This window comes from Neoarius graeffei, chromosome 2 (genome assembly GCF_027579695.1).
Source record: "Neoarius graeffei isolate fNeoGra1 chromosome 2, fNeoGra1.pri, whole genome shotgun sequence".
NCBI lineage: Eukaryota > Metazoa > Chordata > Actinopteri > Siluriformes > Ariidae > Neoarius > Neoarius graeffei.
Window position 1 is genome coordinate 30,009,524 of NC_083570.1, and position 17,011 is coordinate 30,026,534.

Consider the following 17,011-nt stretch of genomic DNA (forward strand, 5'->3'; position numbering starts at 1 on the left):
CAGGGGAGTATAAATATATGTCGCCCACCAAACAGGTCAGTGATCTTTGAACTACAAAAGCTTGCTGATTCCTCTCTCCCCTCTGTCTCCAGGTGATGATGATGATGAGGAAACACAGCTGCCCTGAAAGCTCCCATGGGTTGACTCCACTGCTTCAGCTGAAACCTGTAATGCTCTGGAAGATCGACCCGTGCTCCTGCCAAGCCTGACTGTGACCCAACGCTTGGCTGGCTCACTCCTGCACTCAATGCACCGCACTTGTAGTTTCCCTGATGCCTTGTATGCTTATTTTTAACAGTTGTTAACATATATACAGTATTTTTGTCTCAGGGGAGATAATTTGGCTGGGTTGTTTTTATTTTTATTTTTTTTGGCAGTAGTAGTACTAGGGCGGCACGGTGGTGTAGTGGTTAGTGCTGTCGCCTCACAGCAAGAAGGTCCGGGTTCGAGCCCCATGGCTGATGAGGGCCTTTCTGTGCGGACTTTGCATGTTCTCCCCGTGTCCGCGTGGGTTTCCTCTGGGTGCTCCGGTTTCTCCCACAGTCCAGAGACATTGACCGTAGGTGTGAATGTGAGTGTGAATGGTTGTCTGTGTCAGCCCTGTGATGACCTGGCGACTTGTCCAGGGTGTACCCCGCCTTTCGCCCGTAATCAGCTGGGATAGGCTCCAGCTTGCCTGCGACCCTGTAGAACAGGATAAAACGGCTAGAGATAATGAGATGAGATGAGTAGTAGTACTAGTTCTTGTGTTGCAGCTTGTAATCCCTGTGCTAGCTCCTGGGGGACTTGCTGCTGCTGCTGCTGGAGACTGGTTTGGAGGAGGTGCTGCAGCAGAGACTTCATGCAGAAGGTGGGTGTTCTTTCCTGTGTTTACCACTGTGGTAACTTGGAGGCTGTGGTGGGTGAACACAAACACCAGACCCATGGTTTGAGGAACATACTGCTCATTGTGGATTATGCACCTGTTACCCCAAGGCAGTCCCACTACAGAAGGCCACATCCAAAAACATCGCCCAGGATCTGGTTCTGCTATTCTCCCTCATGGGCCTCCCCAGTGAACTTCACACCTACCAAGGTATGCCTTTCATGTCTAAGTTGATGGCAGATGTATATTGGTTGTTGCAGATGAACCAGAGCCGCACCTCAGTGTACCATCCACAGACCGACAAATTGGCGGAAAGATTTAACCAGACCATGAAGAGGATGCTCTGGCATTTAGTGAAAGAGGATGGTAGGAACTGGGACCTCTTTCTATCCTATGTGCTGTTTGTGGTCAGGGAAACTCCATAGGCATTCACTGGCTTCACCCCTTTCAAGCTGCTCTTTGGGAGGAGGCCCTGGGGCTTGCTGGACATGGTGAAGGTGTGGGAAGAGCAACCATTCCCTTTCAAAACTACCATCAAACATGTCCAAGAAATGCAGGACCATATTGAAAGGGTCACACCCCTCGTCTACCAGCATATGCTCAAGGCCCAAGCTGAGCAGGGTGAGCAGCTGCCCTGCCGAACACTGGGAGTTCCAGCTCAGAGACCATGTTTTCTTATTGGTCCTATTAGCCAACTGCAAGTTCCTGGCAAGGTCCTTTCACTGTGGCGGAGCGGGTCAGTTCCATCAACTTCCATCTGTAACAACCAGGTAAGAGAAAATCCACCCAAACCAACCACATCTTTTTCTTCTTTTTCATGCTGTTTTCCTTCACATGGAGTGGTCAGTGACATTAATTATCTTTCTCCATTTTTTTCTGTCCAGTGTATCTCTCTCTTGCAATCTCTTCTCCTTCGTATTATCACTCACACAGTTGTTCCACCTTCTCTGCTATCTTACTCTGCTCCTTGTTCCTTCAACTGGCTTCTTATAGATGAATGAAGCCCTCACTCCTGTATACGGTGGTGCTTGAAAGTTTGTGAACCCTTTAGAATTTTCGATATTTCTGCATAAATATGACCTAAAACATCATCAGATTTTCACACAAGTCCTAAAAGTAGATAAAGAGAACCCAGTTAAACAAATGAGACAAAAATATTCTACTTGGTCATTTATTTATTGAGGAAAATGATCCAAAATTACAGATATGTGAGTGGCAAAAGTATGTGAACCTTTGCTTTCAGTATCTGGTGTGACCCCCTTGTGCAACAATAACTGCAACTAAACATTTCTGGTAACTGTTGATCAGTCCTGCACACCGGCTTGGAGGAATTTTAGGCCATTCCTCCGTATAGAACAGCTTCAGCTATGGGATGTTGGTAGGTTTCCTCACATGAACTGCTCACTTCAGGTCCTTCCACAACATTTTGATCGGATTAAGGTCACTTTGGCCATTCCAAAACATTAACTTTATTCTTCTTTAACCATTCTTTGGTCGAACGGCTTGTGTGCTTAGGGTCATTGTCTTTCTGCATGACCCACCTTCTCTTGAGATTCAGTTCATGGACAGATGTCCTGACATTTTCCTTTAGAATTTGCTGGTATAATTCAGAATTCATTGTTCCATCAATGATGGCAAACCGTCCTGGCCCAATGCAGGAAAACAGGCCCAAACCATGATACTATCACCACCATGTTTCACAGATGGGATAAGGTTCTTATGCTGGAATGCAGTGTTTTCCTTTTTCCAAACATAACACTACTCATTTAAACCAAAAAATTCTATTTTAGTCTCATCCCTCCACAAAACATTTTTCGAATAGTCTTCTGGGTTGTCCACATGATCTTTAGCAAACTGCAGGTGAGCAGCAATGTTCTTTTTGGAGAGCAATGGCTTTCTCCTTGCAACCCTGCCGTGCACACCATTGTTGTTCAGTGTTCTCCTGATGGTGGACTCATGAACATTAACATTAGCCAATGTGAGAGAGGCCTTCAGTTGCTTAGAAGTTACCCTGGGGTCCTTTGTGACCTCACTGACTATTACATGCCTTGCTCTTGGAGTGATCTTTGTTGGTCGACCACTCCTGGGGAGGGTAACAACAGTCTTGAATTTTCTTCATTTGTACACAATCTGTCTGACTGTGGATTGGTGGAGTCCAAACTCTTTAGAGATGGTTTTGTAACCTTTTCTAGCCTGATGAGCATCAACAATGCTTTTTTCTGAGGTCCTCAAAAATCTCCTTTGCTCTTTCCATGATACACTTCCACAAACATGTGTTGTGAAGATCAGACTCTGATAGATCCCTGTTCTTTAAATAAAACAGGGTGCCCACTCACATCTGATTTGTCATCCCATTGATTGAAAATGTCTGACTCTAATTTCACCTTCAAATTAACTGCTAATCCTAGAGGTTCACATACTTTTGCCACTCACAGATATGTAATATTGGATCATTTTCCTCAATAAATAAATGACCAAGTATAATATTTTTGTCTCATTTGTTTAACTGGGTTCTCTTTAGCTACTTTTAGTACTTGTGTGAAAATCTGATGATGTTTTAGATCATATTTATGCAGAAATATCGAAAATTCTAAAGGGTTCACAAACTTTCAAGCACCACTGTATGTATCCAAACCAGTGCAGTCTCATTTCTTTTACTTTCTCTCTCATTGCAAAAAACTGAAAACTGAATTTGAGGAGAAAATTCCTTAATACGAGTGAAATTATCTTGCTGCATGGACAGATCATTTTACTTGACAAGACATCTTGGAATAAGTTGGTTTCAATCTAGAACTAGTTTTAATTATCTCAGAGTTGGTGTCTTGTATTCTTCTACACTGCAAAAATGATATCTTAAGTTAGAATATCTTGAATATAGTTGAAACAATCTAGCATTTCCTATTAGAAGAATACAAAACACCAACTTTGAGATTATAACAACTAGTTCTAGATTGTAACCAACTTATTCCAAGATGCCTTGTCAAGTAAAATGATCTGTCCATGCAGCAAGATAATTTTATTAGTTTTAAGGAATTTTCTCCTCAAATTCAGTTTTCAGTTTTTTGCAGTGCTGATGTTAGGGACCCCCAGATGTTTCCTTATATCTTCACTTTTCTTCTGATCTTTCAGGCTGATACCCATTATCCTAACATTCTCATTTTTGTTTTTCCAAGCAACTTGAGTTCTTTCTCTCTGGTGGACCATGTTTCTGCTCCATACAACATTACTGGTCTGATTACAGTCTTGTATATCTTGGTCTTCAGCTTTGCTGACATTTTTTTTGTCACATAGGATAGGTGTTAACTCTCTCCATTTCCTCCAAGCTGATTTTACCCTTATCTCAAGCTCTCTCTCACATCCTCTGCCTGACTCGACTGTGGACCCCAGATACTTGAATGAAGTTGTCTGGTTCAAGCTGACGTTATGCCAATCAACAAAAGTGATCGTCTCATTGATCTTGCTGCACACCATCACTTCGGTCTTTCATGCGTTAACTCTCAGCCCTCTGCTCTCCATACACTCTTGCCACCTCAGAATTTCTCTCTGGAGTTCTTCCTCTGTTTCAGCACAAATGACAAGGTCATCTGGCTACAGTAGATCCCATGGCAACCCTTGCCTAGTCTCTTGGCTTACAGAATCTCTTAAGAGAGATTTGCTAAAACCGGTGATGTCCTGTCCTGGGTTTTAGTAATTGCCTGAGCCTAGCAGTAATGGCAGAGTACTCAGTATGCAGAAAATGGAGACAGAAGGTGGATTTGTTGGTACTCTTTCAATACTGGCTTATAGCCGACGCTCCTCAACAGATCAGTGGACCGACCAGCTGTCTGATTTCTCCGCTGGTTATGCTTGCAGCAATATCTCACTGTTACGTGGAAGAAGCGAATGAACAGAGAACTGAACGAACAACTGAAAGTCAGATTGTTTCAAAACAATCAGCCATAAGAAGTGAGAACACAGACAGGTAAGCTGCGACTCTCGTTTGGATGCAAAACAATTAAAACAACATTGTTTACCTGCATTTAGATTAATACATGTAACTTGGGGCGGCACGGTAGTGTAGTGGTTAGCTCTGTCGCCTCACAGCAAGAAGGTCCGGGTTTGAGCCCCGTGGCCGGCGAGGGCCTTTCTGTGCGGAGTTTGCATGTTCTCCCTGTGTCCGCGTGGGTTTCCTCCGGGTGCTCCAGTTTCCCCCACAGTCCAAAAACATGCAGGCTAGGTTAACTGGTGACTCTAAATTGACCGTAGGTGTGAGTGTGAATGGTTGTCTGTGTCTGTGTCAGCCCTGTGATGACCTGGCGACTTGTCCAGGGTGTACCCCGCCTTTCGCCTGTAGTCAGCTGGGATAGGCTCCAGCTTGCCTGCGACCCTGTAGAACAGGATAAAGCGGCTAGAAATAATGAGATGAGATGAGACATGTAACTTGTATTGTGTGTTTAAGTTACCGGTATAAGATTATTTAATTTACTTCAGAATGTGATCGTCTCAGTTCATCTGATTATTTAATTAGCCTTTTACTTTTTATCAGTGAAAATGCATGCATGTACATGTATATTGCACAAGTTATCAAATCAAATCGTTTATTTGTATAGCGCTTTTAACAATAAACATTGTCGCAAAGCAGCTTTACAGAATTTGAACGACTTAAAACATGAGCTAATTTTATCCCTAATCTATCCCCGTATCTATCCCCCTATCTAAAACAGAATAGGTTATAATACCTATTCTGTTTTAGTGAGAGTCAGCCCACAATCAAGGAAGTCAAATCAGTTTTAGTTGAGCAAGTTGGTAACGGTATTTTTTAATTTCACCATAAATGTTTATTTATATGACTTTGGTTGATAGCTGTCAAAGGCCTCGGCTTTAAAACCGGTTCCTGTTGTGACGTCATGCACTCAGGTCTGGCTGGCTCAGCGGGGCAGCTCGAATGCCAACTTCGTGGTTGATTTTAACTCTCAAAAATGTATATATTTTAATTCTCGTTTATGTAGCATACAAGAGTCAAGGATGGAGATACTATCCACCCAGAAATTTATTTAAAAGTAAAGGTTCTGTGCATTTCCTTTAAGGTTGTGCCATGACAGACTTGACTGTGATATTTGAATATGCCTATAGGACAGCAGCATTTGTATTGGTACGATTTCCTATTCAGCATTACTATGGATAAATCTATGCCTTTTTTAAGACCAAGTATAAGTACTGAAGTGTAAGACTTCAGTAAATCCACAATGTAAACATCTTGGCTGCATTTCTGTAGTCTTTCTTAACATTAGAAAAGACTGTATTTGACTGATTTTAAATATGATTTGGAAACTTGAACATTTAATTATCAGTTATGATATTGTTAATCTGCATTTTGAGTAATTTTTGAGATATTAAACTATTAACTAATAATTATTGGAATAAACATAGTTTATGAGCTTCTAGAAACCTTCTGACAGCCAAATCCCCTCTTAGCCAAGCCAAGCAAGCTCTCCCATTTATTGGAAATGTTATTTACAAACTGTCATAAATACAACAGACTAAATTAGTCATTGTCATAAATACAATGAGTAAAACTACAAAAAAGATTAACAAAAACTCCCATAGCTAATTCTGAGAGCAGAATGATTATTAATGTGAGATAAAGAGAAGGGAAGAGCTGCAAGGGTGTCAGTCAATATCAGATGGTCCAAATTCATATGTTGATCAGCAAATTAATTTGCTGTTTTCATTGTGTGTTAAATAAAAACATCATTATTATTATCTTTGGGAATTTGTTGGTATGAAATGGGATATTATTAAAAAAACAGCTTTAAGGTTTTTCTTTCATGAGACAGCAGGCATTAGGGGCATTGCCATCAAAACAGTTTTTGTTAAAAAAAATTTAAGGTAAAAAAAAATTCATGAAAAATGTGGAAGAAACTGTGACATGCACCATATTATCCAGCAACATTTACGGCAATAATATGAACCACCCGCGTGGGTTTCCTCCGGGTGCTCCGGTTTCCCCCACAGTCCAAAGACATGCAGGTTAGGTTAACTGGTGACTCTAAATTGACTGTAGGTGTGAATGTGAGTGTGAATGGTTGTCTGTGTCTATGTGTCAGCCCTGCGATGACCTGGTGACTTGTCCAGGGTGTACCCCGCCTTTCGCCCGTAGTCAGCTGGGATAGGCTCCAGCTTGCCTGCGACCCTGTAGAAGGATAAAGCGGCTAGAGATAATGAGATGAGATGAATATGAACCACACTACACCAGAGGTGGACAGTAACGCAGTACACTTTTTGAGTATCTGTAATTTACTTGAATATTATTTTTTTGGAAACTTATGACTAACTTCACTACATTTGAAAGGCAAATATTGTACTTTTCACTCCACTACATTTCTGTCAAGGTCCTCATTACTTGTTACTCTGAAGCAGCTTTGAAAGTGGATGTTTTTTTCTTTTCTAAAATGTGATGGGCTTTTTTGCAGGTGACATTGCGACAGCCTATCAGTAATCACTAGGGTCACATCATGTCCATAGACTGTATAAAATCAAGTTCAATGATTTCTCTGCAGCATTATTTAACATGATCAATTGATGGCAGAATGGAAGGAGGCAGTTCTTCTGGGGAATGCATGCACCCATGGCCATACCTGGAACCCATGTTTCAGTTTTCTGAAATGATTAAAGATTCATTTCATTTTAAATGTTTGCTTTGTTTACCTAAAATGAACCACATCACGGCCTACAAAAACCCGCTGTCTAACCTGCAGAAGCATATTGAGGTATATAAAAGTTTTATTCCAAGAGAAAGCTTGCAATGACATTGTTTGTCCTTTTAGAGCTAGCGGTAATGTTACAATAGCTATGCAGTCTGGTTAGTCAAATGACTTTCTATGGATTTGCCTGCCAAGTTGCAATAGCCTTGTCCACGGCTAATGTTAACGCATAGCTAGTTAACTTGGACACTGTTAGTTAGCATGTAAAAACAGAGTTATGCTAACATGAATAACGTTAACTTATCTGAAGTCCTTTCAGAAATATGCTTTAGCATAATCTTGCCAATTAAACAGAATGTAGAATTCTTTCTTTTCTAGTAGCATTAGCTACCCAGTAAAATTTCGAGTTTAAAAAGGGTTTGCTAGTATGTCAGGTGGAGCTTCACTGACTAGCTAGCTTAACGTTAAACCACCATAATGGCACAGCATGTGTTAATTTTGTGAATTCACATTTCTGTCTTTGGTAACGGCATTAGGTTTTGTAAGTGTTGTGGCAATAATACAACGATGCATTGACAGAAAATGTACTTTTATTACTTAAGTATTTTTAAAAGCGAGTACTTCAGTACTTTAACTTAAGTAAAAAATTGAATGTACAACTTGTATCAGAGTAACATTTGACCAGTGGGATCTGTACTTTGACTTAAGTAATGAAGTTGGGTACTTTGTCCACCTCTGCACTACACTGGCTAAAGGGAGAAGATGATTAAATGAGACAGAATGTGGGAGCTGAAATGTCCTATTTTTATTATGTCATTTTCATACCTTTCCTCCTAAAAATCCCCAAGCTGTTAGCCGGTTTCTCCAGATATCTTTCTAATCCATTTCTGCTTGATTTGTGCTCCATCACATCTCTTCTCTACCAGCCTTATATGATACTGCTATGGGACTTACTTACTTACTTTTTTACTTATTTAGCCTGATTCAGTTTTCACCATGTTTTCTCAGGATACTGGAAATGCAGCATTATGACTCAGTTTATGAGGATTATTATGCTTTTAGCATGTGTGGTTTCTGCTTAGTGTTTTTGTACATTCCACTTTTCAATTGTCCAGTTTGGGTGGGTCTGTGCCAACTGTAGCCTAAGATTCCTGTTCTTGGTAGACAGGAGTGGAACCCTCAAGCTCATCCACCTCAAGGTTTGATGTGGGTTTTTTTTCCCCCTGTTCTGAGATGGTTTTCCATTCAGCATGGTTGAAGAGGGGTTGAGTTACTGTATCCTTCCTGTCATCTCAAACCAGTCTGACCATTCTTTTCATTCTTCTCTGACCTCTCTCTTAGAACTGCTGCTTGAGGATGATTTGTTTGTTTCTTTGCTTGTTTTAAGCACCATTATGTCTAACTTCAGTTGTGTTTGTATGATCAGCAGTTTCTGAATCCTCAATCCAGCCCATCTGGCACCAACAATCATGCCAAGTCACTGAGATCACATTTCCCCATGTGAACATTAATCGAAGTTCTTGACCTGTGTCTGCATGATTTTATACATTGAACTGTTGCAACATGATTTGGCAAATTGGATAAATGCATCAGTGAGTAGTACTAAGTACCAAATCTGTTTATTTTGAAGAGAACAATGGATGGAGAAAAAAATAGAGATTATGAGAAGAATAAAACTGAGAAGCTAAGCGCAGGGAGTTTTTCAGGCATTATTCATCATGCCTGAAAGTTATGCATGGTATAATCTGATTGTAATACAAACATATTCAGATTGATATTGAATAATTGCATCAAAGGTGTATCTTGGGTATGTAACAATATATTGTGCGATGATTGTGGTACACATTTATAATGATATGAATCAATTAAATAAAAAAATGAACTGTGATTATCATTAGGCTGTGTAATCTGTTTTTCCTAGTTCTGCATTGTTTAGACAGCAGAGGGTATAATGTAAAATAGTGGGAAAGCACGTGACTTCACCTTAGGTGAAAATAACACAGCTCTAATGGTGCTAAAACACATCTAAAATGGGACAGAGCTGTTATGCGATTGACTGTACAAATAAATTTAACAAGAAATCAGAGCTTTCTTTTTATAGACTGTTAAAGAAGAAAACAGAGATAGTACTACAAATGTTCATGAGTTTATTAAGAAAATGTTTATTTATTAACTTTTTCATTTTTAATAAAATGAATGTTTTAGTTAATAGGCTATTATATTTGACTCCAATCTTTGTAAATGTAAATAGTTATTGTTGCTTATTAAGAAAGTGAATAGCATGGAACTTTTTAAATTAACAAAAGTATTTAAGTTGATGGGCGGCACGGTGGTGTAGTGGTTAGCGCTGTCGCCTCACAGCAAGAAGGTCCTGGGTTTGAGCCCCGGGGCCGGCGAGGGCCTTTCTGTGTGGAGTTTGCATGTTCTCCCTGTGTCCGCGTGGGTTTCCTCCGGGTGCTCCGGTTTCCCCCACAGTCCAAAGACATGCAGGTTAGGTTAACTGGTGACTCTAAATTGACCGTAGGTGTGAATGTGAGTGTGAATGGTTGTCTGTGTCTATGTGTCAGCCCTGTGATGACCTGGCGACTTGTCCAGGGTGTACCCCGCCTTTCGCCCGTAGTCAGCTGGGATAGGCTCCAGCTTGCCTGCGACCCTGTAGAAGGATAAAGCGGCTAGAGATAATGTGATGTGATGTGTGATATTTTTAGTATAAAAAATGTCATTTAATTTTTTTCAAAAATATTCTTACAAAATTAAATCTTGAACCCTATATCATGAATTGAATCAAATTGTGAATTGGGGGAATCATTACATCCCTTGTGTATCTCTACGATTGCGTGTAAATGTGAAAACATATTGATAAAAAAAATCATGATTTGCATTACATCTGTATCATCAATAATTATAATAAATAAAGTGAAAACTTTTCTGAGATCTTGACTAATCGTAGTGTGCTGAATCTTTTCCTTTTATTGGTTAACTGCACTTGTAACGTAGTATGCCGCTTTTCCACTACCAACGCGGCTGAGTTGGGCTGAGCCGTGCCGTGCTGAGTTGGGCTGAGTCGAGCTGAGTGGGGCTGTTGGAGTTGCATTTCGACTACAACCGCGCTGAACCGTGCTGGCTGGAAGTGGGGGGGACACATTGGGTGGAGTTAGCAAAAGTGGGTGGACGTCACGTGATGTCGTTAGGTGGCGCAAACAGTGACATCAGTGACCTTTTAAGCGGTAGTCTCACGACCCGGATAGTAAACAATAAACATGGAGGACATGGAGTCGTTAGTGTTGCTGGTCTTGGTGCTATGGCTTGTTGTCACCGACAATGCCAACAGATACTGGCAAGAGTGTATAGATGAGGCGAGGCGCATAAGGCTTCATAATTCTTCTTCTTCCGGGTTTACGGTGTTTACAGATCCCAGCGTGCTCACGGGGCGTGTGTGGGCATGTGAGGACACTCCTCCTCACCAATCAGTGCACAGGGGAGTGTCTCCTCACGCCCCTAGCCCCACTCGGCTCGGTTTGGCTCGCTTCAGCCCTACTCCAAAACCGTGCGAGTTTTGGGTGCTGAGTAGGGCTGAAGCGAGCTGAGTCGTGCTGCTCTGAGGTAGTCGAAACGTGAGCCGTGTCGGGCTGAAGTGAGCTGAAAAAGGGTAGTGGAAAAGGGCCATTAGATGACAGTCAGGGTAAACTGGGGCATGTTGTATATGTACAACATGCAAATAAGCAACTAGTGGGTGGAATTTTGCATCCAGCTGAAGCTCATTCATTAATTGAGCCCAAATCACTTCTTGTTTTGATGTTGTAGAGTTTTAAAATTTGATGCATATTCATATGCCATGCCTGTTTCTATATAGCTTTGATCAGCAAGTGTCATTGTTTGTTTGTATTTTACTATTTTGATCAAATCATCTTTGTAAGATAAGCACTTAATACAAAGGGTTCGGAAATAATGTTGAAATTTACATCCAACGTGCACAAAACCAAATTTTTACTAGCATGATTTTTTGTGGTTTCCAGACTTGTGTAACAGTAAAAGAGTAAGATTCTCAGTAGGTTTTCATGATGACCTCTAGACAATAGAAATTGTCTACAAAAGGAGAAATATGGAGTGTATTGTAATTATTGATGACTCATTGTACGCTATTGTATGGCTTGGCATAATTATTCTGAATCTGTTTGAATGATGGCTGCAGTGTGGGTGTGTGTTGGGGATGGGTGGTGGTGGTGGTGTTTACACAGAGTTCTATCAGCCTGTTGAAAAAGAGAAGTCAGCTGAAATAGAGGGGACCAGTTGTCATGGCAACGCTGGCATGTGCATTAGCCTTTTAGACCAAGATGTTGATGGGGTTTAAAGTGAACCATGGGAAGATCGGTTCTGAAATTTATTTACACAGTGTGCAAAACATCATATCAGTTCATTCAGAATGTGTGTGTGTGCATGTATGTGTCAGGCCATGATAGTAGTAAGCATGCTGAATCATGTCGCTACTGAATTATCAAGCCCTCAGGTAACATAACCCACACATACAGCTGCCACTAGTTGTACGATTCTTTCGTGGTCTTTGTGTGTATACGCACACATAGTACTGTTGCTAGGATATAGGTCACTGTGTGCCTCTGGCTCTGTGAGAACACTAAATGTCTCCCTAATCTAGTCTGTTACTGTAGATAATGGGTGCTTTTTCAACCTTACTGACCTTTATGAACTTGCCCCATTACAGACTTCATTTACACTTGTGCTGTTTCCTAGTTTATGTACAGACTGTCAGATTTCCTGTTCCTGTTCATGTATACAGAGGATACTGATTCATGACCTTTACTGTCATACTTGGTACAGAATCTCTCCACTTGGCATGCTGCCTGTAACTGAAGTGTTGTGTATCCTTGATATATTGGCCATCTCACAATCATAGCAAGAGCAGAGAGAATGTGTAATTGTTCTGTGATGGCATGTAAATATCAGATCGGACCATAAAAACCAGTAATTAATATTAATTAAGGTAAGTGATGTCCAAGTATACTTCTTTTTTACTTCTCTGGCCATCAGTGATAACCTTGTTCTACATCACAAAGGAAAACCGCATATCAGTATGCATGAAATACCATAAAATCTGTGATTATAATGAGGGCACTTAATGAAGGGTGTCTGACAAACAGGGCTTTGAACCGGTTCAAGGAACGAAAACGAAAACCGGGAACTTTTTCTATTTCACATGGAACAGAAACGAAACCAGAAACTTTATTATTTTTTATGTTCCGGAACAGAAACGCTTATTAAAAATAATGGTAACCGGTTAATACCGGTTTTTATTTCGTTCCTCAAAGTTTCTGTAGCCTACAAATAGTCATTCTTCTCCTGCGCAAGTTTCTATGACCCGCTGGGGTTCACTTCCTGTGTGACGTTCGCTGATTGAATGGAGAGAGCGGGAAGGTGGACTACTAGTGAATACTAGGTGAATTACTGAGTGTCTGAGCAAAGAAGAGTCTGAACGGTGCAACCTCCCTATTGGCTGTTTGTAAAAATGTATCAGTTGTTGCCCTTCCCACGGGAATCATCGCGGACTCGAGAGACGAGACCTGACGAGTTAGTTCGTTGGTAGCAGAACAAAATGCCTGGACACAAATCGGGTTTTCAGAAAAGGAAAGAAAATAAACGGAGGGTCGAAAATACAAAAAAGGAGGCAGAAAATGCAAAACGAGTTTTAAGGTAGGACAAATGGTTACTTTTTAAGGCAGCCCGCCGTGGCTGCAGGCTTTCAGTTGTCATTGAATGGTTAGTTTTCTGAGGCAGCCCGCCGTGGCTGCCTGCAGGCTTATTTATTATAGCCCATTTAGTTAAAATAGTTGATATAAAATGTCTATAGTTATGTGATAGTTGTCCTGATTTAGACTGGTGGTTTTTTTTGGGGGGGGGGTTGCGCGATGTTGCACCCGGGCCCAGATTAGGGCAGAACCGGCCCTGGCTACATTTCAGCTGTAGTTTGTTTTATCTATGTATGTACTTGCATAGATGTGTACTTCCAATATGGCGCCTAACAAAATCTCGCGGCGCGGTGACGTCATGCGGTAGCCCTCTATAGGGCCTGACTAGCCTTTGGTAACACACTAAACGAATTCTCTTTCATTTTTGGCACTTTTTCTGTTTGTGTAGATGGGAAGACATACTGAGAATCCAAATCACCAACATTTGAAATAATTGTTTTGAATTATTTCTTGTCTTATTTAATGAAGGTTGTAATAGAATTGGCCTACATTTGGCTTAAGCTGGATGAGACAGAGACATAATTTTATAGCCATTTGTTAAACAGCTGACAGGGAACGTAATTAACCGTTCCGGGAACGAAATTTTTTTGTTCTAGCCGGTTCGGGAACGTCTATTTAATGGTGGAACCCAAAACCGGAAACGTTAAAATTCCGTTTCTGTTCGGAACGAACCAATAGGAAAAAAATTCCGGTTCAAAGCCCTGCTGACAAAAGAGAATGGTTGGGGCCGGATGACCCTTTTATTGTATTTAAGTAATTGGCTAATATTACATGGTATTGTCTTTTATCTAAGTGAAAAAATGGCTACTCAAGCCAAGTAAGTCTTGGTCATTTCCACACTGAATCATACTCGGTGGTATACTTAAGCAAAAGTTGTTTCTGTATGAGAGATGTTCAAGTTCTGTTTTGGAGAACTCCAAATTTCATGTTGTTATATATATTTTTTGGTGAGTTAATAGCAGAGTGGATCCCATACTTAAGAGAATATGGTAGTGCATCAACCTGATTTTTGATGGCTTTTGACCGTACAAAGTCCGTATGTACAAATGACAAACATATACCATCACAGGGTACCTGATTGTAAGTGCAAAGCAATGTATCTCATAAACACCTGACTGCTGGACAATAAAATTTGTATCTTTATGGAGTCCACCTAATAAGATAGGTGGGTTTTGATTCAGTGCTTATTAGTGTGCTTGCAAAAGCACACTATTGTTGTTCTTAAGTTTTATTATTATTATTATTCGTTTTCATCCGTTTTTTGGATCCAATACTCCTCCTACGGCTTTTGAGATAGAGACACCGTTCCAATACTGAAACGTAGGGCCCGATCTGGAATGGTGTGCTTGTTCAAATGGTTGCGCTACCCCTTGTCGTTCGTCCGGTATTCCCGTTTTTCAGTAAAATTCCGTGCCATTGAAATGAATGGGAGTGATGACGTCATAAGGAGCTCCCCCATAGACATATAAACATAGACGCCGCCTTCTGCGTAGAATCATACGTCATCCTCGCCGCCATATTGGATGTGGCAAAGTGGAGATTCTCCAATCGTCTCTGGTATAGCGTCTAGACAGTAGCTGAGAATAAAGATGCCTCATTCATGTGCTGCGTTTAACTGTACCAACAGGTTTACCATCCAAACGAGATCACATGGGATTACCTTTCACAGGTGAGACTGGTAAAATACTTTTCATTGTATTTGGTCATTATAATGTTATTTTACGAACAGATTTTTCTGACTTTGTGGCTAATATGAAGTCTTGCACATAATAGCCGCTCGGTGAAACCTGTCTCCAAAAAACAAAGAATTTCCTTCGTAACTACGCTGATTGTTGTTAGTTGCTTAGCTAACTTTTCACATACTATGTAGGTTTCCCAAAAATAAAGCCATGAAAAAGCAGTGGGAGACAGCTGTGCGATGGGAAGGGTTTTCTGCTACTCCGTCATCCATGCTCTGCAGTGAACACTTCAGAACAGAGGATTTTGACAGAACAGGTCAGACAGTCAGGATCAGAGAGGGAGCTGTTCCTTCAGTCTTCAGTTTCCCAGCTCATCTCCACCGGGTAGGTGTATAGTTATAAGCAGTGAGAATTAGGTAATACAGTGCCACACTATGATGAACGTTTTTGAACGTATGATGAATGTTTTTAACCTTTCTGAATGTGAAGCAATCAGTGATGTATTTTGTTTTGGTATGACGTTAGAACCTGGTCGAACTCAGTTTGGCGGTCATTCAGCTCACTTTATTCAACGAGAGTAGGTCTGTGTGGTGACTCAATAAATAAAACAGTAAATTTTTATTTTCATTCACTATTTCCAGTTTTTCCACTATTTCCATCATTTATCATATTCAGTCTTGTAGGTTGGTTATTTTGGCCTCAGGTTTTGGTAGCTTGCTACGGTATGCTGACTGATTAGCTTACCTGAGCTATCTATCGCGTATTTGTCGCTAGTACCCTGCAGTGTACAGGGTATTTCACACACTATTTATAACCATCACATTAAAAGTTATATATGTTGTTTTGATGCCTGTTTGTTTCCCAAATATATACGTGTGTATCTTAATGGGTGAATAAAAGGCATCGAGTTAAATATTATTGTAGAAAGGGGCTTTATGAAGTTCAGTCCATTTACTTGCATTGGTTTACGGGTAAGATTTGCCACATCCAATATGGCGGACATTCTGACGTATCCCAGCAACGGGGCCACCATGTTTATATGTCTGAGCTCCCCCACTCTAGACGTTAGAGCGCGTGCAGCAGCAAAAAAACGAATTAAAACTGCGATTTTACAGCCAAAATCCATGTTTTAAACCCTGTACAACCTCTGAATTAAATTGAAAAACATATAAAAGGGTGGAGAGGAGATTTCACTGCGCTTCGCGCAGTGAAATCTCCCTTCAAAATGCTGTGAAAGAATGTGACGGGCTGAGCCGTGACGCTGACAGAGCACGCAGGCAGTCATTTGCCGGTATTTTTAAATCACTGCTGTCCTGTTCTGTCGCTACATTCTTCATCTGTATAATCTTTGTCTAGTCTCAAAAAGTAAAATAATCCACACTGGCTGTTTAAAAACTTCATTTATTGGTTAAAACTTTTCTTATTACAGCTCCGGGAGCAATTCCCTCAACAGGCATTCAAAACGTTCTTCCGTGTCTCGTTTGGGGAAACAGATGGACTCTTCCACTAGGCGGGAAAATAGAGGGGTGTCCCGGGTTCTTTGTGGAGCAGTCCATTGTGACCATTCTGACATTGTGTTTCAGGGGTAATGACTTAAAAGCCATTTGGAGGGTTCAATAAGGTATTTTTGTGCATGTCAGTTATTGTATGTATTTTATAGAATGTGAGAGAATGTGGCTTCATTTGACCAAGCACACTCCAGCAGTTTCTGCAGAGGAAATGCAATCTAGTTATTATAATTATTACGTTTCACCCGTTTTTTTGGATCCACTCCTCCTTCTAGGGCTTTTGAGATGGAGACACCGTTCCAACGCTGAAACGCAGGGCCCGATCTGGAATGGCGTGCTTGTTTTCAGCTTTTGGATCGACACACCTGTTTTCTCGTTCTTGTCGTTTTTGTCATTTTTTTCCCAGAGAGAATGAATAGGGCTCACGAATTGAATCGTCCTGCTTGGACACGCTTCATCACAGACGCACCAAACCTCATGTGATACCTCAGGCCAACTCCCCAGACACATAATG

At 40.9% G+C, this 17,011-nt stretch overlaps 1 protein-coding gene across 1 annotated transcript in view; it reads left to right on the top strand.

Annotated features, from left to right (window-relative positions):
- The window catches only part of LOC132869326 (sterile alpha motif domain-containing protein 5-like), a 76,942-nt gene that overhangs the window by 34,954 nt on the left and 24,977 nt on the right, over positions 1-17,011 (top strand). Inside the window, exon 2 of the mRNA XM_060902673.1 lies at positions 775-850. Within this exon, the coding sequence (XP_060758656.1) occupies positions 775-850 (76 nt within the window). The remainder of the gene's footprint in view (positions 1-774; positions 851-17,011) is intronic.